This window comes from Phalacrocorax carbo, chromosome 6, assembly GCF_963921805.1.
Source record: "Phalacrocorax carbo chromosome 6, bPhaCar2.1, whole genome shotgun sequence".
Classification (NCBI taxonomy): Eukaryota; Metazoa; Chordata; class Aves; order Suliformes; family Phalacrocoracidae; genus Phalacrocorax; species Phalacrocorax carbo.
In genome coordinates, this window is record NC_087518.1 from 10950792 (window position 1) to 10973362 (window position 22571).

General features: G+C 45.6%; 1 protein-coding gene across 2 annotated transcripts in view; it reads left to right on the plus strand.

Annotated features, from left to right (window-relative positions):
- The first annotated feature begins 4597 nt into the window (after nt 1-4597).
- The window catches only part of ACOX2 (acyl-CoA oxidase 2), a 19357-nt gene continuing 1383 nt past the window's right edge, over nt 4598-22571 (plus strand). Inside the window, exons 1-14 of one of the 2 annotated variants that reach the window (XM_064453607.1) lie at nt 4598-4807; nt 5842-6019; nt 7228-7390; nt 10491-10642; nt 11148-11255; nt 11976-12095; nt 12571-12686; nt 13080-13252; nt 14773-14935; nt 15655-15845; nt 16995-17156; nt 18153-18258; nt 19982-20199; nt 21946-22078. In XM_064453607.1, coding sequence (XP_064309677.1) covers nt 4613-4807; nt 5842-6019; nt 7228-7390; nt 10491-10642; nt 11148-11255; nt 11976-12095; nt 12571-12686; nt 13080-13252; nt 14773-14935; nt 15655-15845; nt 16995-17156; nt 18153-18258; nt 19982-20199; nt 21946-22078 — 2178 coding nt within the window. In that variant the 5' untranslated portion in view covers nt 4598-4612. Of the gene's footprint in view, nt 4808-5687; nt 6020-7227; nt 7391-10490; nt 10643-11147; nt 11256-11975; nt 12096-12570; nt 12687-13079; nt 13253-14772; nt 14936-15654; nt 15846-16994; nt 17157-18152; nt 18259-19981; nt 20200-21945; nt 22079-22571 lie in introns of both variants that reach the window. The other variant, XM_064453606.1, reaches the window with a different exon arrangement.

Genomic DNA, 22571 nt, shown 5'->3' on the forward strand with positions numbered 1-22571 from the left:
ACAGCCTCTCACTCACTTGCCCCACCCCGGTGGGATGGGAAGAGAATCAGAAGGAGAAAAGTAAGAAAACAGGTGGGCTGAGATAAGAACAGTCTAATAATTATAATAAGAATAATAACAACAACAACAACATTGTAATGAAAAGGAAAACAACAAGAGAGAGAGAGAGAAGCAAAACCCAGGAAAAAAAACAAGTGATGCAACTGCTCACCACCTGCCAAACAATGCTGCCAGTCCCCAAGCTGCGATCACTGCCACCCCCCAGCCAACTCCCCCAGTTAATATACTGAGCATGACATCATATTGTAGGGAATATCCCTTTGGCCAGTTTGGATTAGCTGTCTTGGCTGTGCCCCCTCCCCTACCAGGTTCTTGTGCACCCGGCAGAGTATGGGAAGCGGGGAAAGTCCTTGAGTAATATAAGCACTACTTAGCAACAACTAAAACATCGGTGTATTTATCAACATTATTCTCGTACTAAGTCCAAAACACAGTACTATACCAGCTACAGTGAAGAAAATTAACTCTACCCCAGATGAAACCAGGTCAGTCCGTGAGATCTCTGGGCACCCTGTGGGCATGTGGAGCCAAGGCATATGAGAAGCTGCCAAGTATGCAGCTCCAGTGGCACTCCAGCTCAGACTTCACTAACACAGACTGGCAACGTCCTACCCAGGAAGCACCTGAGCCTGTCCAAATATAAGCCTGCACGAACATCAGGGTGCAGAGATTCAAGAACAGGCTTCTTCCAACCTGTCATCTCTCACCCTTCCTTCAAGATACCCAGACCCGCTAGCTGAATTGCAAACAGCACTCAGGAAGCACAAGGCACAACAGCAGAGCAAACAGAGAAAGCCCATGGATAACCTCAGAAATATGCTACTGCCTCTGAAGCACTGGCAACCCCAAGCCATCGTAGGATGTGATGTTGTGTGGTAAGGACCAGGATACCAAGCAACATGTCCATAGGACACCCTATTGCTCTGGCAGAGTGTCAGAGCCACACAGCATCTTTAATCTACCAGGCTCATCCCTAATGCACCATCCACTGCCCATGAACAAATACATTGCATTACAGTCAGCTGTTCTGATTTATTGTTGCTCCTCATAGCTGCTGGGCTTGGTTCACTTGGGCTCAAGCTTAAAATTATAGTTACACAAAACTACATCTCTAGGAGGAACTGGAGCTCCGTGCCCACTCAGAAGGCTACGACATCATAGGAGTAACTGAAACATGGTGGGACAACTCAAATGACTGGGGGGATCGCAATGGACAGTTATAGGCTCTTTTGTAAAGACAGGCAGGGTAGAAGAGGTGGAGGAGTCGCACTCTATATTAAGGAAAACCTCAAATGTATCAAAGTCAACTATGGTGATTGTGACTGCTCTATCAAATGCCTCTGGGTTAAAGTCAAAGGGGCCGTCTGCAAGCAGGACCTCACAGTGGGCATCTGCTACCAACCTCTTAACCATGATAACAGTGCCCATGCAGCAATACTTGAGCCACTAAAGCAAGCTTCTGGCCAACAGAACCTGGTCCTTATGGGTGATTTCAACTACCCAGACATCTGCTGGAAGAACAATACGGCAGCTTGCATGTCATTCACCAAGTTCCTGGAACGTATAGAGGACTGCTTCCTCATGCAAATGTTGGATGTGCCAACCAGGATGGGCCAACTGCTGGACTTGCTATTCACAAACCGAGAAAACCTGCTTTATAATATCTTGGTTAGTGATAGCCTTGGCTGCAGTGATCACAATATTGTGGAGTTCGGGATCCTGCTGAGCATGCTGAAGGTCAGCTCTAAGACAAGGGTTCTGGATTTCAGAAGAGGAAACTTCAGCTCACTCAGGGCTTAGCTGGGAGGGGTTCCATGGGATGCTTCCATGGAAGATAAAGGAGCTAGTGACTGCTGGGAGTTCTTCAAGAACTCTCTATTGGAAGCACAAAGCCAGTTTATCCCCTATAAAGGAAAGGGAAGTAAGTGGTGCAATAGGCCCCCTTGGCTCAACCATAACCTCCTGGGTCTACTCAAATCCAAAAGGGAAGCATACCAGAGACAGAGAAGTGGAGGATTATCCGTCGAGACATACAAGGGCATTGCCAGAGTGTGCAGAGATGCAGTTAGAAAAGCAAAAGCCCAACTCGAATTGAAACTAGCCATAGACGTCAAAAATAACAAGAAAGGTTTCTTCAGGTACGTCAACCACAAGCAGAAAAAAAAGGAAAACGTAGGCCCACTGTTAAACAGAATAGGAGAGTCAATCACCAATGATGCTGAAAAGGCAGAGGTCCTCAACACTTCCTTCACCTCTGTCTTTACCAACATTGTTGGGTCCCAGGCTTTGGGAACAAAATTGCCAGTTGATCCAAACACCAACCCACCATCAGTGAAGGAAGAGTTAATACCTGAATTATTACAGGATCTTGACCCCTACAAATCAATGGGCCCTGACGCCATCCACCTGAGGGTGTTGAGAGATCTGGCTGACATCATCGCAAGGCCACTCTTCATAATCTTCAAGAAGCCATGGAGAACAGGGGATGTCCCAGAGGACTGGAGGAAGGCAAATGTTACCCCCATCTGCAAGAAAGGCTCGAGGGAGGATGTGGGTAACTATAGGCCCATCAGCCTTACTTCAATCCCTGGGAAAGTTGTGGAATGAATCCTCCTGGGGGCCATCACAAGTCAAATGAAGCACGTGATTGGGAAAAGCCAACATGGCTTCACTAAGGGCAGATCATGCTTGACAAACCTGGTGGCCTTCTACGACTAAGTGACTTGCCTGGTTGACATGGGGCAGGCGGTGGACGTTGTCTACCTGGACTCCTCCAAGGCCTTTCATACGGGTGCCCACAGTCTCCTCCTGGAGAAATTAATGCGTTACAGCCTAGACAAGTGGTCTGTGCAGTGGGTGGGGAACTGGCTGACAGGCCGCACCCAAAGGGTGGTGATAAATAGCTCCTTTTCCAAGTGGCAACCTGTCACTAGTGGAGTCCCCCAGGGATCAATACTGGGCCCAATGTTATTCAACATCTTTATAAGTGATCTGGATAATGGCATCAAGTGTAGCCTGGTGAAGTTTGTAAATGCCACAAATTGAGTGGGGAAGTAGACACTCCAGAAGGGAGAGCTGCTCTGCAGGAAGATCTGGATAGGCTGGAAGAGTGGGCTAACAAGAACGTGATGACATTCAACAAGGAGAAGTGTAACGTCGTGCACCTGGAAAAACATAATCCAGGAGCACAGCATAGACTGGGATCCACTTGGCTGGAGAGCAGCTCTGTGGAAAGGGACCTGGGGGTCCTGGTGGACAGGAAGCTCAACATGAGCGAACAGTGTGCTGCTGCGGCCAAGAAGGCCAACAGGATGCTGGGTTGCATCAAAAAGGGCATCGCCAGCAGAGATAAAGAAGTCATCATCCCACTCTACTCAGCGCTTGTCAGGCCACACCTGGAGTACTGTGTACAGTTCTGGTCCCCTTTATACAAAAAGGATGTGGACAGGCTGGAAGGGGTGCAGAGAAGGGCCACCAAGATGATCAAAGGATTGGGAAGCCTGCCATATGAGGATAGGCTGGGAGAACTGGTTTGTTCAGCCTTGAGAAAAGGAGGCTCAGAGGGGATCTCATCACTGTGTACCAGTACTTAAGGGGTAGCTACAAAGAAGATGGAGGCTCCCTTTTTACGTGGAGTCACATGGAGAAGACAAGGGGGAATGGACACAAGTTGCTCTTGGGGAGATTCTGATTGGACACAAGAGGAAAATTTTTCACAGTGAGGACAGTCAACCATTGGAATAATCTCCCCAGGGAAGTGGTTGACTCAGCCACATTGGACACTTTCAAGAGTCATCTGGAGAGGGTGCTGGGCCATCTTGTCTAGACTGCGCTCTTCCTAGAAAGGTTGGACTAGATGATCCCTGAGGTCCCTTCCAAACTGGGATTCTGTGATTTCCCATCCTTTGTTTAACTTCCCATGTTAAAGCAACTCTACGGTATGATGAATCCCACCTGTTTCACCTCCTTCCCTGACAAAGCAGTCTCCAGTGAAAGACAAGCAGGTCTGAAGCAGCAGCACAGACTCATCGATGAACTGTGGGCAGGAGGGACTCCTCTCCCATCAGGCTCCTACTGATATAGCCGGGGGGGTGTGAATCACCAGTTCCTGCCCACTAGACACCAGGACAGACTGCAGCGGGGACAGATTCAGGATCACCGGAGATGAAAGCAGCACACCCTGTGGCAACCTCCCTCCACCCCCTGGCACAACCCAGCCTGTGAGGCACATCCGCCGTCTCCTGGCTTGCACCCCAAACTGCAGGAAGGGCTGAGGGCAATGCCATAACTGAGCCGGGAAAACCTTGAGCAAGTCAAATCCACAGGTAAGTGGCGGTGAGCCCGAGGGGTGCTCTCCTCCCTTCTGAGCACCCCACCAAAAAAAAACCAAAAAAAAAAAACTGGGATGGGGCAGGGAGTGACTTTCGTGACAGAGCTGGAAGTGCAGCCTGCAACACACAAATAGGCAGAAGTGAAATCAGAAAAATTGCCTTTTTTTTTCTTTTAAATGCAGAGGCTCCAGTCCTTTTGACACTGGGAACTGTGGGATTTTATGCCTATCAGGCACACAGGCCACTGCCGGCAGAGGTCAGCTCCAGCACGCCGCTGCACACATGCAGAAACACCCACAGGCCTGGTCAAGCTCTGTTGGCCCTGGGGACAAGGTCCCTGCAGCAGGGACGCCGGGGGCGCCGGCTGGGCAGGTAGGCAGCAGCCAGACAGCTCCCCGAAGGACGCGTGGAACAAGGTACGTGGGGTTTTGCATTTGCACGTAGCACAGACACGCGGATTTTTTTCATACGCGGCCTCACGGAAGAGGGAGCTGGCAGCTGAAGCGTCCCGCTGCTCCAGCGGCGAGCCCGGCGCTTCCTGGGACAGCTCAAGGGCAGGTCTGGGTTACTCCAATCTTGTGTACTCAGCATGCTGCTTTGAGGCTTTTCTCTCTCCCAGGACAATAAGACACCTTGAATATCTTTTCTGAATATCAGAAAAGCAGGAATTAAGAACATATTTGGATGAGTTTTCAGAGTTTAAATTTCTTATAGTATCAAAAATAGTTTAGGAAGGCAGGCAGCCTCTTCAAGGGAAAAACCTGCTTTATTTTTCACATATCACATTTTTTTTACTAGTATCTTATGAGAAACCCTGCTAACATAGGAATTACAGGATTAGCGGTTAAGGTAAATCTGAGCCCCATGGGAAGCAGGACAGAAGCAGCATTGGCAGAGCTGTCAGTGCCTGCAAGCACAGGTCCACGAGCTTCTTAGCAGGCGCCTGTGGGCTAGGCAGTAGCAGCAGCACCCAGGCCAGGGTCAGAAACTCCCTTAAACGTTAACACCTAGCTGTGGGATATTCCAACAGTAACTTCTCATAAAATACTGGGGACATACTGGTGAAATAAAAAGATTTTGTGTTTAAAAAAAAACCCTCATAAAACCTGCATTTTGAGCTCTTAGAAGTGTCCTAAATTTTGATTGTCTGTATCATTGCAATGAGGACAAGACAGTGCCTAAATATTCATGCCACCCGTTTGCTTGGGTTTTTTAAACTAACATGGAAATGTGCCTGTTTATATACAAAAAGTACATTCCTACACCTCTTTCACTGAGCACAGTGCCCTGCAATAGCTATGCCTGCAGCGCAGGGAGCCATGCCCCAGGCTGCCTGCGCAGTTACAACATCCCTGCCAACCTGCTGAAACCACTTCTCACCACACCCAACACCTTCATCAACCACCCACTGAAGGGATGTCAGCGCCTAACGTGCCCCATCCCCTCCCAGAGCATTTCAGCCTCCAGGATGGCTCTGCAGGAAAACGGCAAGTACTTGCAGGGCTCAGTCCATGGCAGCGTGAATCCCGACCTCACCAGCGAGAGGCTAACAGCCTCCTTCAGCGTGGAAAAGCTCACGGCCTGGCTGGACGGCGGTGCGGAGCACACTCGGTTACGGAGGGCAGTGGGTGAGTGAGCCTTATGAGGGCCCTGGCTGCAGGCTGGTACAGAGCATGCCTACATCCCTGCTGTTTCTGCTCCTCCTTTACATGGTGGGTTTTGTGCTCCCAGGTATTTGCCTATCATCCAACTCTTAAAAAAGTGGGAGTGTGGAGTTGGAGTCCCTGTCAGTGTAAATCAACACAACTGCCACAGCCACTCCCACTCTCTTGAAGCTTTCCCCCTTCCTTGCTCCCATCCCCAGTATCTCTGGCAAGACTGGTTAAACTGGAATACAAGTACCAAGGGTCACATGGGGGGGCATCTCTGTGCGACACAGATGCACATGGGGGCTAGCGCTGCTGCACAGCAATGCATGCCATGCATGAACCGCAGCCAATGAACCCTGGCTCATCAGGCTCATCGGGGTGGGGAATTCCTTGTGTGGGTTGGCTCGGCCAGGTTGAGCTGCTTTCACTTGTGATGGGTGTGCTGAAAAATGACTGTGTGCTCAGAAGGAACAGAGGGGAAAAAAAGTGCTTTTGCTTCAGTAACTACCCCCATATGATACCCTTATCAAATGAAAACGGCACAGTCCACTGGGATTGCATGCGTCACGGTGTAACTGGAGTTCAGTAAAACCTTAAATGTGAATGGACTCAACAGTTTCAGGGCCAAAGGGAGCAGCAGGAGCATTCAGGCTGACACAGAAAGAGCAAACCTTGAAGCTGCTTCACAACACTGCGAAGGGCTGGTAAAGTCCCGAGCTAAAGCGCTGGTGCGAGGTGGGACACCCGGCAGCTCTGGCTGTTAGCCATCCTCTGGGCAAAACCCAGCTAACCACAGCTCTTGCTGCCATCACAGCACACGAACAGCAACTAGAGACAGAGGGATCTGTGGCATTTTCTGTCTGAGGCACAAAGTTACCTCCAACACCCTGACCAGGGATGGTGCCTTACCCTGCAAGGTCACTGTTTCCACTCAATAGACCCCTCTCTCAGACCCACTCACTTCCCCTCCCTCCTCCATCCCCAAACCCACCCACACTTTTCAGAATTAGACATGGCAGCCATCAGAGCCAGCACTGGCAAAATAAAACCTGCCTGCAGTCACCCTAACAAGTCACAGCATCGCTATCCACAACACCAGTCCTGCCCACTCCTCCCAAACAGGGCTCAAGGCACTGCCTGCACCTCCCCAGACCCAGGAGAACCAACTCTTCTGTGTTGCTTTGCAGTGGAAGCTATCCAGTGTGATCCTGTATTTAGCAGAGAAAATCAGTATTTCCAGAGCCAGAATGAGAGGTATGAAACAGCAGTCAGAAAGGCTGTTCATCTCCAGAAAAAGATGCACGAGATGGGATGGACTGAGAACGGACCTGAATTTAAGTACATTAACAGGTGATTTTTACTTTTTTTTTTAATGTACAACTCATTTTTTTTATGAAAGTTTTGTATGCCAACAAGAATCATCTTTGGCAAAAGCTGGGAGAGGCCAACAGTTGACAGATAAGGTTTTGGAACAAACGCACTGCAGGTTTTTACTTTAGCAGCACACTTAGGAAATAGGAAAATTATGATACACGGCAGGGAACTTCTCAAAGAGCAGCACATGGGTACAGTGTGATAGATCACAGCAATTCACATCCCCAATGTGGTATCTCTACTTCAGCTAGCTCCTTACTTGTGCTACAGCTCTCATACCACCCTTCAGACATTCTTAAATGCATAAGCAGAATTGGAAGTGGTGCTGTTTCAGTTGTTACTGACCTCCATGTAAATTAAAAATTATATTTTCTCTATCTAGAAAACCCATATTGTATTAAAAAAAAGAAGAAAAGAAACTTAGCTTGTAGGTAAATGGAATAAAATATTTTTCACAATCCTTTCCTTAAAAAAATATTCTGAACACTTTGCATGGGGTTGAGCTCCAGATTTTAATCTTAATTGCTTGCCCCTCCTTCTTTCTCCCTTTGCTAAATAAAAGGACCGGTTTGCTATTGCCCGGTGCGCACTGTTAGTTTGCTGGGGTTACATAACCTGTAAGAGGGTGCAAGTTCAAAAGCATCATTCGAAAGGGCAATGGCTGCACCTTACAAATCACCACGGACATTCAAAGTCACTTCCCAATGGTTCATCATACGAAAGATTATATTTTTTTATGCTAAGCTCTTCACAGCCTACAGCAAGTGGGACTGATATAGCAGGAAATCTTCCATCAAGAGCTCTTGGACCTGATAGTTATATTCCCAATACAAAGCAGCTCTCCACTCCTCCCTCAGAAGAAAGAAAAAAAAAACCAAACACCCCAGCAGGTTTTAAAAACCTGAAAAAACTCAACCACCTCTCCCACCTAGGTTTGCTTTTACCAGGCCCCCTGATGCCAAGCGCTTCGACAGGGCCAGCCTTGTGCTGCCACGTTCTGCTGGATTAAGCGCACATCCTGCCTCGCAGGACAGCTCTTTTCTGATGAAACACCAGGTGAGCACCAAGCTTTTACTGACAAAGTCCTGGTGCCAGACACAGTGAATCCCTTGCACACATTTAAAAGCCAGCTTTTTAAAATTGCAGTTAAAGTAACATTATTTCTAGATGTGCTGCCAAGGGTTTATTAAGTCTTTTTTCTGTTAATCAAAGCAATTTCCCTTTAACGTCTTTGTTCATATTCCACCACCACCACCACCACTTTTTCAGCATGACTGATTCTCTCTCAGGGCCAGCATAAAAGAAAGGGCGCAGTCATTTGTTAAAAATGAAAGGTATCTATCTGGAACAAGATGCTCACTAGAGCACTGCACTAAAGCAACGTGCTAACAGCCATACAAAGCTACTGAGAACAGCACAGCCACTTATTTTTAGGTGTGAGAGGACATGTACTTTTATCTGCGAGGTGATTCAACCATATTCTGAGGAATCCCAGGAAGAGGGATTATATTCCTCATATTTTCTTAGGATTTCTCACACACACAAAAAAACCACCCACCCTTAAAACATAAGTTTCTGGTTTGCACCATGGGAATTACTGTATCCAAGTTGCCATACACAGTTTCTGGAACAGTGCTTTTTAGGATGTATGCAGCCCTATCAGCTGGTGATGGCAAAGGACCTGACCAGAAAATAAATCAGGTGTTACAAGAATGCATTTGAATTTTTCCACAAGAAAAAAACAAAACAACATCCCAAGTCAGGCCAAATTTCCATGAACTCCAGTATTGTTCACTGACAGTGACTGACAGCAAACACACAGGGAATAGCACAGCAAGAAACCGAAAAACTGAGGTATTTCCCAGAATGGGAATGGGAAGGTTCAGGAAATCCGGGCCTCAGATGCCTACATAGGTAACTCAGTCTAATGTGCCCCACAGTGAATTGCCAGGCTTTGGGGTCTTTAGGGTAGAGTGGTGGGGGTTTTTTAAGTTTAGCCTTAAAATGTGACTTAAATAATCAGGAAAAAAAAATCCAGTGAAGTAAAATAAAGATACAAAGGGCTCACAAGCTATCAGAGCCACAGGAGCTTTGGAGCTGGGCTGTGTTTTTAGGATCTCAGCATCTGCTACTCAGAACAGATAATTCCTCCAAAAGCAAGTGAAATAATAATAGAGTGATAAAGGTTGGAAAAGACCTCTAGGATCATCAAGTCCAACCATCAACCCAACACCACCGTGCCTCCTAAAACATGCCCTGAAGTGCTGCGTCTGCACATCTTTTAAATACCTCCAGGGATGGCGACTCTACCACCTCTCTGTTCCAGTGACTGACCATTCTCTCAGTAAAGAAATTCTTCCTAATACCCAATCTAAGCCTCCTCTGATGCAGCTTGAAGCCGTTTCCTCTTGTCCTATCACTAGTGACCTGGGAGAAGAGACCAACACCCACCTCACTACAACCTCCTCTCAGGTAGTTGTAAAGAGCGATAAGGTCTCCCCTCAGCCTCTTCTTCTCCAGACTAAACAACCCCAGTTCCCTCAGCTGCTCCTCATAAGACTTGTTCTCCAGACCCTTCACCAGCTTCATTGCCCTTCTCTGGACACGCTCCAGCACCTCAATGTCCTTCTTGTAGTGAGGGGCCCAAAACTGAACACAATATTCAAGGTGCGGCCTCACCAGTGCTGAGTACAGGGGCACAATCACCTCCCTGCTCCTGCTGGCCACGCTATTCCTGATACACACCAGGATGCTGTTGGCCTTCTTGGCCACCTGGGCACACTGCTGGATCATGTTCAGCTGGCTGTGGACCAGGACCCCCAGTCCTTCTCTGCCAGGCCGCTTGAGGTAGCAACACTTACACAAACTATGTTATAAAAGAAGAAATAAAAGCAATTTGGAAGAGCACTTTTCTTGCAATACTGTGTTGATGCTGGACATTGGGTAAGGTATGACAATACAGAAATCAAAAGGCAGCAGGCGGTACTGTCTGGTGACTGCCGCAGTGTCACTGCCTCATTCATCCCATCCCTGGAACTTCATCTGTGTGAAAATAACCCTTGTGCCTTCTCCACAGGGCACTGTCAGGAGACGTCGCATTTCTCCTTCACCGCATCTTCATGAGAAGTATTTCGGTGTTGGGCTCTAATGAACAGATTGCCAAGTGGATTCCTCTTGCCAGCCAGTATAAGCTCATTGGAAGCTACGCCCAGACTGAACTGGGGCACGGTAAGGCTGCAAAGAAAACACAGCGTTTTTGTAGGGCAAGAGGTTCTGGCCCAGATTCTATGGGGTTCAAGCTGCCCACGCTTCATAGGGGCAGGGGTGGCTGGAGGGGAAGACACCACCTGCGTGTTAGAGGCTGATGTCCTCAGCGTTCCTCTACAAGCTGGAGATGCACTGGCTTTCTTTTGCCAATGTGGAAAGGATAACAAGAGTGAGGGTGAAAGCTCATAGTTAGATAGCAGGCAGTCACCATCGGTGGAGGGTATCAGACCGGCAGCTCGCCCAAGTTGATGGCTGTCACCATGAACCAGGCAGCTTGCCTAAGTACCATGTGGCTCAAGATATCTTTGCAGGAAATGGTGTGGGGTCACTGGGAACATCATCCCACGGTTCTCATCAGGAGTATAAACCACAAAACCCTGGTAATACCCATACCAGCCTCCAGGGATCTGCCACCCTCTCCATCCTTGTGATACACCAGAAGACTTTTTTTTTTTCCCTCCCAAAGGAACTTACATTCAGGGTTTGGAAACAACAGCAGTCTTTGATATCACTACGCAGGAGTTTATACTGAACACACCAAAGATCTCTGCCATGAAGTGGTGGCCTGGAGACAGTAAGTACCACACATAATATTTTGGCTTTCCTCATTTGCCTCCTTACTCAGTCCACCCTGTTCAAGCTCCATGTTTGAGGGCCCAGGTGCTACCAGAGCACTTCACTGAGAGATGCATACATTGAGAGGCAAGTAAGAAACCAAAGGCCAGAAGGGGGCTGCCATCATCTGTCAAAAGCCCTTGGACGGCAGGGCTGGAGAGCTTCACTCATGAAAACTGCCTCTGCAGGAATGAATTTTTCTCCTCTTTGTAAATAATACTCAGATGACCAAAAACTGCAGGGAGGTCATCAGCATAAAGGACTCAAGTCATCAGCCAGTCTCAGCGTAAAGGATTCATGAAATTCATGGCTCCCTTCAGGAAGGTATTTCACAGAAAATAGCTGGAGTTATTCTAACAGACACAACACTTCCCACTCTCTCAGCATTGCGTGAACTTTAACTACTTATCTTTTCTCATCTGCTGATACAAACTGTTCATCCAATCCTCATGGGCAGTGATAGAGGCAGAAGGATGATGCAACTTCCAAGAGCAGGCTCAGAATGCAGATTTAGGCATATCTCCAGCTTCCAGCATCTGTGGATCACCTGATCACTATAGCTACCCTGACCCCTATGTGAGCGAGACCTGACACACAATTAGAACTGACTGCTGTTAATTGTGAAATTGTTTGTGCTGTACCCTGTCTTAAGGGAATGGGGCTGTTTTTCTTCTTGCAGTGGGAAGGTCAGCAACCCATGCAGTGGTCTTTGCTCAGCTGTACGTCCACAGCAAGTGCTACGGTGTGCATCCCTTCATTGTGCAGATACGCAGCCTCCAGAACCATTCACTCTGCCCAGGTAAACAACCCCAGACATCGCAGCACCTGTGCAGATGGTCTGCCTATTTTGCACTTAAATGTTTTCTAAAACATTGGGCCCAGGGAGAGAGAGTTATAACTGCCAAAACCAGACAAACACTGATACCCAAGGCATAGTTTTCATTAACCCCAATCTTTTTATCTAAGGGAAGATTTAATGTATCCTCAGGCATATCCAGACCAAGCCTTCTTCTTAACCAGAAGCCTGGGCTGCTCTGACCACCTCTGCATTAACATCTCAGTTCTGACCCCAGCCAACACAGTTAATAGATGAATCATGGAAACAAACTGCCATAAGGCATTCAAATGCCCGTTTCATTCCTCAGGCAAGATCACCCATGCTGGGGAAGAAGCAGAGCCGAACATGCTTTTCCTTTGTGATCCCCAGCCTGACGCAAAACGGGGAGCAAAAAGTTCAAGTGGTAGTAAGCAGGCCATGTTTTCTCCCGCTGCAGGCGTGACTGCAGGAGACATTGGTCCCAAAATGAATTTTGAGCACATTGACAATGGCTACCTCATGCTGCAGAATGTGCGCATCCCCAGGGAGAACATGCTGAACAAGTTTTGCATGGTATGTACAGACTCACATCACAGACTCACCCATCAGACTCTCACTGCACAGCCAGAGAGACGACAGGGATGTGCCTACGTTTTGCACAAAAATCTTCCTCTGAAGTGTCTGCAAGCCTCTGTGGTTTTATCAAGGGCTGAAGTTACCTGAATCCTAAATGAAACTCGGTGTCAGAAATTCTGTATTCAGAGGTCGGGGATCATGGGGCAGGCAGAACCTATCTGAGCCAGAAGCAGTAAGAATTTGTCTCTTCAAATGGATATGTTTCATCCATCATATGTAAAAATATTTAGGTTTGCATTCAGTGAAGGACTTCGATGTCCATTTTATTTGTAGAGATACAAAACCATCCTAGTATTGAAGGTGGCATCTAACATCCTCTCTCTACTCCAGGTTCAACCAGATGGCACCTATGTAAGACAGGGGTCACAGAAGATTAATTATTTCACAATGACCACAGTGCGCATTGCCCTCCTTTCAGACAGAGCTGTGATACCTCTAATGAAAGCTTGTACCATTGCCATCCGATACTCTGTGGTTCGCCGGCAGTCCAAGTTGAAGCCTGGGTAATGCCACACAAGTCTGCAGCAGTGGGAAGGGGACCATACACCATGTTCCCCAACCAGTCTGTATTTCTACTTTTCATCTTATCTTTCAGCACATCACTGGCTTATTTCCCGGCCCAGATAGGGTATTACAAACATGCTTCCCCAATATTTACATTAACAAGCTTCAGTCAAAGTACAAGGGAATGTTTGCAGTTCTTTCTAAGATAAGTTTCATAGTTTGAATATCTGGTGGTTCACACAGGCAATTTATTCTTCTTCTAACTGGCCTTCCCATGTAATCCCATAACTGAGCAGAATCCAGACAAAATGGACAAGTTACTAAATTCTTATTCCATAGCATTCCATAGTGGGTGCAACATTAAAATACCTTCCAACATCCACATTTCCAATATCCACACTTTACAACACGGAGTTTTATTAGTCTGGTAAGAATCCCTGTAATTTTTAAATAGATATTTTCACTTGAATAGATTTTAAAAATTTCCACTCAAATCTCCTTTCCAAAGCAAGAAGATTTTAATGAGAACGTGGTTTGGTTCAAACGCAAACCAAACATGAGAGCACAGCATGCTGAACTACTGTAACAACCAATTGCACTGTTTGAAGTCCTAAGTGTACTAATCACAGCAAAAGTGGTAAAGAACATCCAAAATAAGCTCAGAAAGCTTAAAATAATTTAGGCTCAAATATTTTCAGAGGAACCTATCTACACACAGGGCTGCAAGATCCAGTTTGAAACGCAGAAGTTTTTCAGGGTGCAGTGCCACCACCTCGCCTGTAACACCTAACAACTCGCTGTCATAGAATCTCAGAATCCTTTAGGTTGGAAAAGACTGTCTGGATCATCAAGTCCAACCATTTACCAAACACTGCCAAGTCCACCACTAAACCATGTCCCTAAGTGCCACATCTACACGTCTTTTAAATACTTCCAGGGATGGTGACTCAACCACTTTCCTGGGCAGCCTGTTCCAGAGCTTGACAATGCTTCTGGTGAAGAATTTTTTCCTAATGTCCAATCTAAACCTCCCCTGGTGCACCTTGAGGCCATCTCCTCTTGTCCTATTGCTTGTTACCTGGGAGAAGCGACCAACCCCACCTCGCTATAACCTCCTTTCAGGCAGTTACAGAGAGCGATAAGGTCTGCTAAGTCTCCTTTTCTCCAGGCTAAACAACCCAAATTCCCTCAGCTGCTCCTCATAAGAAGCCTTGAAGGCTTCATCCTCTCACGCAGTCCCTGTTCCCCCTCCACACCAACTGATCACATGTTGCAGCCTTTTTTATTCCATTAGGCTGGTTCACTACCACATCAGAAAAATTATTTTTTTCCTAGTCAGGCTTGTTTCTCTAACAGCTTAGCAACCTGGGCAGTTTTGCTGCCACAAGATCAACTTAGTCCTGTTTACATACTGCTTCTTGGTAATGCAGAATGCTGTTTTTCATTATGCAATATGTAAACTAACAGTAGCTATGCCTGTGTCTATGCTTTCCCTACTTCATCAGCTGTCTTCCAACAGGGAACAAGAAGCAAAAATCCTTGACTACCAGACTCAGCAAGAGAAATTGCTGCCCCAGTTGGCAGCAGCCTATGCCTTTCATTGCCTCAACAACTTCCTGCAGGAGCTATTTGACAAGGCATACAGAGAGATCCAGAGGAAGAACTTCGACATGCTGCCAGAGGTGAGCTGCAGCAGGATTCACTCGTACAGCTGGTTTGCACTTAGGCTGCACTTCTCATCTCTGAATATCAAAGTATTTTAGCAAACTGGACAAGCATTCCTCTCACCACTAGTCACTGGAGAAAGAGGAAGCACTAAGAGATCAAATGGCTTGTCCTAGGTCCACAACCAGTCAGAAACAAATTCGCTTTACTGCCCCAAATTTTTGACTTTGGGAACTATTGCAGAGTGAGAAGTCCTTGACAAGCACGTCCATTTGATAAAAACCTTGTTCCAAGTAGCTGGTGGTGCAAAGCGTTATTTCACAACTCCATCTACAAATGCACGTGCAAATATTCACTTCTGAGCCAAAACCAAAACCGTGACTTTTTAGATAGAACATGAGATTTTGCAACTGGAAGCCTGAAATGAAAGCACACTCTGAACCAGTGCTGCCAAAGCCTCCGCTGGTTGAGAGAAACCCAAAAATGCATGAACTGACCACAGCATGCCCAGCACAAGGGTGTGCAGAATCCCAGGCAGAAATCAAAGGCCAGGTTCAGGGAGCTGGGTACTACACCAGCATGGAAAGGAGGATCTGACAGGGATTTCATGCCCAGAAATTGTGCAAAATTAAAAAAGAAAACTTATTCTGAGGATTGCTTTAGAACACTGTCACCATTAACACTCTGCCTTTTTTTGTTGTTGTTGTTTTTGGTTTGTTTTTTTTTGTTTAAACAGCTCCATGCATTTTCTTCGGGCTTTAAAGCCATGGTTACTCAGTACTGCACTTCAGCAGTGGAGATCTGCCTCCGGGCATGTGGGGGACATGGTTATTCCTCACTGAGTGCACTCCCTTACTTGTATACTGAAATAATTGCCTCTTGTCTTTATGAAGGGGAAAACACCATTTTGCTCCTGCAAACTGCCAGGTAACAATTCAAATTTGTTCCTCTAAAAGCCTGCCCCCTCATTTATTCAACCCCTACCACTTCTTCTCCAAAACCAGTAAAACCAGCTACTCCTTTCTCACAGCACCCTCTAAAAAAATACAAGTCAGGACATAAACTGTTCATGTCTTCTGTCTAACAGGCATGGAGGTGTGTGGGAATCGGATTGTCTCTTCTATTTTTGGTTTGGGGATGTAGGCAGGTGCTGTTCTGCAAAACCTCATTTTCCTCTTTGTCTAGTTGCACAGCAAAAGCATTGCTATACATGTTTTGCGGTTTATTTTTTTAAGCAACCAATGTAGCACAGTATTGGCAAAGTGAGGTTGATTCAGAGAAGGCAGAGTTGTTGAATACTGAAAGCAGATGAGTCATGCTCCAAGAACACCACTTTCCTCCAAACACGCAGACTAATGATTATCCAGAGTAGATGAAATACAGGAGAAAGAAACCACAGCTGCTTGAACTTTTAATAACATGTGTTTTTACTAGAAGGAGAAAACCAGTGTGCTTCCCAGGGACACAGGTACTACCATGTACCTCTGTGCTTGCATGCAGACATTTCTGCACTTATTACCGCTTCATCTTGCAAGATCAATAGCAAGGTCAAGAGAAATGCTATAACCTTTTACTTCCAGACCTGGTCAGTCTAGGTCATAGCAGAGGTGCCAAAAAAAAAAAATAATGCTCCTTGGACACATGTTTAGATCCAAGAAACGGTCTCATGTTTGTTAACATAATGTGACTGTGTGTTGGGGACCACAGAGGATGAGACTAAACCACCATTAAGACTCAGAGCATTAAGACTCAGGCTGCAAAGTTGATAATGTATCTAATCAGCCTGCTGCTGAGACTGCTAATAGCCACAGCAAGTTTCTTCCTAAAAATCCATCACTACAGATTGCCATAGTGTTAAATATGGTACACAGGCTACCCCTGAGACCTGTCACAGATCAGGTTATTGGGAACAACACGCAAAACTAAAGGTCATTGCTTGTTCAAGTCCATTCTGGTCCATTGATGGGATGGGTCATACCTTGCTGCTCCTCACCCAAGCCCACTTTTCTTCTTGCATACCATTTGCTGTGTGGGGATCACAGCCGTACCCTGCTCTGACTGTTACCCTCTTCCCAGGTTCCTGATTAAGTGCTTCAGCATAGCCAGCACTGGCCAGCCTGTTCCACCATCTGTCACTTACCTGGCTGCAGTGAAACATGGGAATTGTCCAGCCAAGAACAAGTTGGATTTTCTCCGTCCAGATATTTACACCGAGGCCTATCAACACGTGGCAACCAGGTCAGTACAGAGGATCAGAGATGGGGTTTCTCTCTTTGACATAAAAATGTGTAAAGAGCTCAGCTTCTTCCTTGCTTTAAAGGGAGGTAAAATAACATAAGCTATACAAGAACTGGCACCATCTCCTCCTGAAAGAGAAAAGGAAAGACTCACACAGGATTAACAGCCATGTCAAATGTTCAATATGAAGCTTTCATATTCAAAACATCAGAAGTTTTTAAGCTACATGGTAACTAACAACTATATTCTATACTGAGCTGATGGCACTATTCAAGTAAATCCCAGACCACATCACTGAGTTGCCATCCAGTAAAACCCTTAGGCAACTGGACCCTGTGCAATTTTATAGAGAAAGTTAAAATTTCACATCCTTTGAAACTGATGTTTGTTTTCAATTAACACCACAGCCAACAGAGAGCCTCTCATTCTGTCTGTGGCCTTTCAACTATACATTCAACTATTCAACGCAAATAAAAATGGTATAATGAGTGATCTCGTTAGTATTATGTACACAGTTATGGGCCATATAAGTGTCATCTCGGAAAACCAGGTAAACAGATAGACAACCCTGATGTCATTCAAATCAGTGTAAAAACAGAGCCATTCTTCTGAAAGCTTCAGTGTCAAGGGGAGCAGGATTTCGATCCTTGTGTAGAAAAGTAGAAACATAATGTAACATCAGTCCAATATTATCACTGCTTTATTTTGTTCTGCAAGCTCTCCTTACACACAGAGGACCCAAGAAAAACTCAGCAGATCCCCCAGTAAACTACCATAGAAGCTAAGAAGGCAGAAATCCTTCAGTACCGGGGTGGTCTGGGTGCTTCTCCCAGTTTGTACTTATATTTTGCAAAAGTCTAAGTTCACTCATACTGAGCGTAGATAAATTCAAATCAGAAATGCCATTTTGCCATATGATCACACACGAGTCTGAGTATGAAACGAGCGCATGTGGGCTGCTATATTCATATACAATATGCTTTTTCAATTTTCCAGACTTGTAAGCAGCACAGCAGCTAAACTACTGGACTTGATTAAGTCTGGAGTCAAAGAGCATGATGCGTGGAACCAGTGCACAGTGCAGATGGCACAGGCTGCAAAGGTTAGCAAAATTTATCTGATTATTTGACATTTGTCTTTATGATACAATATGCAACAGAAGTGGCATGATTAGCTTAAAGTCTCAGCACTGTTTATTGTTAGCATCTAAGAGACACCACAAAGACCAGGGCACTGCTGTGGTCTGCATGGTGGAAAAATCATACTAAGAAGCAATTCCTGATCTGAAGAATTTCCTGTCTGAATAGGCCAGGCAGAAAAAGACAGAAGGAGTAGAAATAGACTCATAGAATCATTAGGGTTGGAAAAGACCTCTAGGATCATCAAGTCCAACCATCAACCCAACACCACCGTGCCTCCTAAAACATGCCCTGAAGTGCCGCGTCTGCACATCTTTTAAATACCTTCAGGGATGGCGACTCTACCACCTCTCTGTTCCAGTGACTGACCATTCTCTCAGTAAAGAAATTCTTCCTAATATCCAATCTAAGCCTCCTCTGATGCAGCTTGAAGCCGTTTCCTCTTGTCCTATCACTAGTGACCTGGGAGAAATGACCAACACCCACCTCACTACAACCTCCTCTCAGGTAGTTGTAGAGAGCGAGAAGGTCTCCCCTCAGCCTCCTCTTCTCCAGACCCTTCATCAGCTTCATTGCCCTTCTCTGGACACACTCCAGCAGCTCAATGTCTTTCTGGTAGTGAGGGGCCCAAAATTGAACACAGTATTTGAGGTGTGGCCTCATCCAAAACCCTTGTTTCCCCGTAACTTTAAAACCTGGATAGCCTGCTGCCTTCCTGGGCACTTCTTCATTTACTACTTATTCCACACCTTCCCTGGAGACTCACCCACACTACTGGCACAGCAGCTACATGAACTGACACCTGCCAGCTCTCAGCGGAGTGGCTCAGACACTGGGTGCAGCTTCAGTGCAGGCTGTACACAGGTTAATTGCTTGAGTAGACACCCAGCTTCTCAGGCAGGTTCTGCAGTCCATGCTGGCCTCCACACTGCTTGACCGTGCTGTCAGGAAGAACTGCAGTACAGGTGTGCCGTGCTTACACCGACAACGAGGAGGAGAACTGTACACTGGGGGAGTGAACCCATGCAGATACCAACGCCACCAACCACCCGCAGTAATGTCAATGTAACAAGAGTGACCCCACAAACAGGTGGAGCCAGCCTGCTTCATTTGCCCTGGACCTCAGCTAATATTTCTGTAACTTGGCAGTTAGACACTCCACTGGTGTCTGACCCAGAAATTATCAGTTTACTTAAAACCACAAAAGTGAGAGGTAAGTTTCATTGCTCTTCTGTGACAACAGATGTTTTTAGAGCTAAAGCACTACAGACATTGAGCCCAATGTACAATCAGCTTGGGGTCTTCAACAAGAGTTTTCTCCTGTTGATATAAAACCAAGATTCACTTGCTAGGGGTCAAACACAGGCACGTTCCGATGTGTTTCCATCACACAAACTCTTTGGGGTATTCATTAGAAGTATTTAAAGTACTACCATGATTTCTGAAGCAGTTTTCTAGAGTTTACAAATACCACAGTGTTGACCATTTTCACCCCCAATTCTCCCCTCTACCTTCGCTGTAAGCCATGAATGCAAAAGGCCTGGTCAACCAGCAAACAAAGAATACAGACTGGAAAAGTGCCAGGGAAACGAAAAGGGTTTATATTCTTTGCAAGAACGTTTGAGTCACTTGGCCTACTAAAAGTGTTTCGAGGTGCATTCACTGTTGATTGCATTTGTTTTCCAGGCTCACTGCCACTATATCGCAGTGAAAAACTTTGCAGAAACTGTGGAAAAACTTGACACCAAGGCTGGCATCCAGCAGATTATGAAACATCTTTGTGACCTCTTTGCATTACACGGGATCTTCTTGAATGCAGGGGTCTTCTTGCATGACGGATACATATCTGGAGCTCAAATGGACATGGTCACAGCATCATACTTGGATCTCCTGGCTGTCATTCGGTGAGCTGCTCTAGCATGAGAGGAAATACACAGCTGTTCAGTTTGTCCCTGTGATAGTTATAAAATGGTGCTGCTGTACCTATGGCAACATGTCCAAAGTCAATTCACCTCATTCAGTTTTTATTTCCATTGCCTGGCAGCACTAGAAATTGATTGAAACATCTACACAGAGCTCATTTTCACAGCAAAACAGACCTAAGCGTCCAGCTCCTCTGCAATCTCTAAATTAAAGTTCTGTACCATGAAATCTTTGTAAATTTTTGTAAATCTTTGTAAAAGAAATCCTGAACATTTTCTACCATTTGCAGTAGAGCGAAAGCAGAAAAATACGTAGTCAGTGCTCTAGCAGGAGGCAGCCACAGCAACTGATTGTACACTGCAAAATCTGCTTAAGCCACAGCTAATACAGCCTACTCTGTTGCTATGGCTGAGTCGCAACTGGTACCCAAACAATCCTGCCTACAGCTAGTTCAGATGCATCTGCTCGACACCATTTATGACTAACTACATGAATTCTGAAACATGCTAAGGTTTTAACTAACCACAACAGTCATAAAGGCTTTTTGACAAAGGGTTCATCTTTCACTACTCAGTGCAGTTTGTTAAGAACAGAATAACTTACGGTGCAGGGAAGTGAGTTGCTACTCTATGTATGCTACTACTTAAGCCACCTGGAGAGAAACAAGAATACACCATAACCAAGAGCTGAACAGGACTGAGCCAAACAGCAAGCATTTTCAGAACTGATTGCAGAATTCAAATTAAGCTATAAGCTTAACATAACATTTTCAAAAGCCTAACACATTGTTGTTTCTGGAATTCATTACAACTTCACTGTGTTAGTCCATGCCTTGTTAACAGGACTCCAGAACAGAGCAGGCATTTACCTGGGTAATTAGAGTCAGTTATGTACAATTAGTAGAAAGGACACAAACACTTCCCGGTCTGTAGCAAAACCCCAGCCTTTCCCAAACCCCCAAACAACCCTTCCTCAAATGGAACTGGTAGATGCAAATGTCAAAATCTGAGCAAACTGCTTTGCATCCCTGTACCTCAGGTGTAGAGTACGACCAGCGCAACTTCCTACACCCAGGACAAGGAAAAAGAAACCATCTCCTGCTTAGGAGATGATGTTGTTGTTACATACTTGTCCTTAGGCAGCAGTCCAGCTATCTGTTGCTGACTGCTGTTAGGTTGGTCCCTGGGCTAGATGGGCCCTTGGTGAGGTTCAGGGTTGCTTTGTTCTTACAGAGACAAAGAGTAGAAGACCTTGACACCCCATGATAAGGGAACAGAAATACTTAAGAGTAGATGAAAGCTGGAGATCAGTAAAGCACTTCACATCCATCTAGCAGCAACCTTATTCCATTTTGTAAAACAAACACATACAGCATAAGAAAAACAAAACAAATTACAGAAACCAAACGCAAGAACTGGCAGAGTCTGCTGAGAAAACACCTGACATGAGATTAAGCCCTAAATTAGGGATGGACCCCAGGTGATTACAAGACCCTGCAAATACCCATTCAACAGTACAGACAACTCAGGGCATTAGTAGAACACGCCTCTGAGGAATCAAAACAAGCAGGATTTTCCCCACAGTGTAGGAAAGGGGGAAAACTGGCACAACCTTTTTAGGCTGAGGAACCTAGACCGCTGACTTTCAAGTTTACCTTTGATGTATCTTCCTCCCTTACAAAGCAATACCTGCTTCAGTAACATGAATGTCGTTTGTCTGCTCCTCAGGAAGGATGCTGTTCCACTAGTGGATGCTTTTGACTTCACAGATAAGAGCCTGAATTCTGCACTTGGCAGTTATGATGGACAAGTTTACCAACGGCTTTATGAATGGGCTCAGAAGTCACCAACCAACAAGCAGGTATGGATGCTGGACTACAGCCAGGCAACTTCTGCATTAGCCAGAGCAGAAATTGTTTGCCTTTCTTTTAATAAAACCAATACAGATAAAAGTAAGTAGAATAAAAGCCTTTAATTCTTAGTATTAAACTAAGAATTAAACTCTGAACAATGACCTGTGATACTCCAATTATGCCATCTACAGTCTTAGCTCAGACATTTAACCTGACAATGAAGTACAACCCCAGAGTGCTAGAGCTTGTACCTAGGAGCCAGACTGTCATGTGCCACCAATGTTTTTGGTTTTTAAATTTGTATTGCTGAGGTAACATTCTACAAAATAAGCTCAAACAAAAGTTTGTTTACATATTATGGAACAACACTAGATGGCTGCAAGAGCCACTAATTGCAGGGTATTTTCCATTCACTGGTACTTTTACTAGTGCAATACTTAATTTTTTTTTAATAATGTGTTTAACCAGAAAGTATAAATGCTAAACAAGGCAATTTCATCC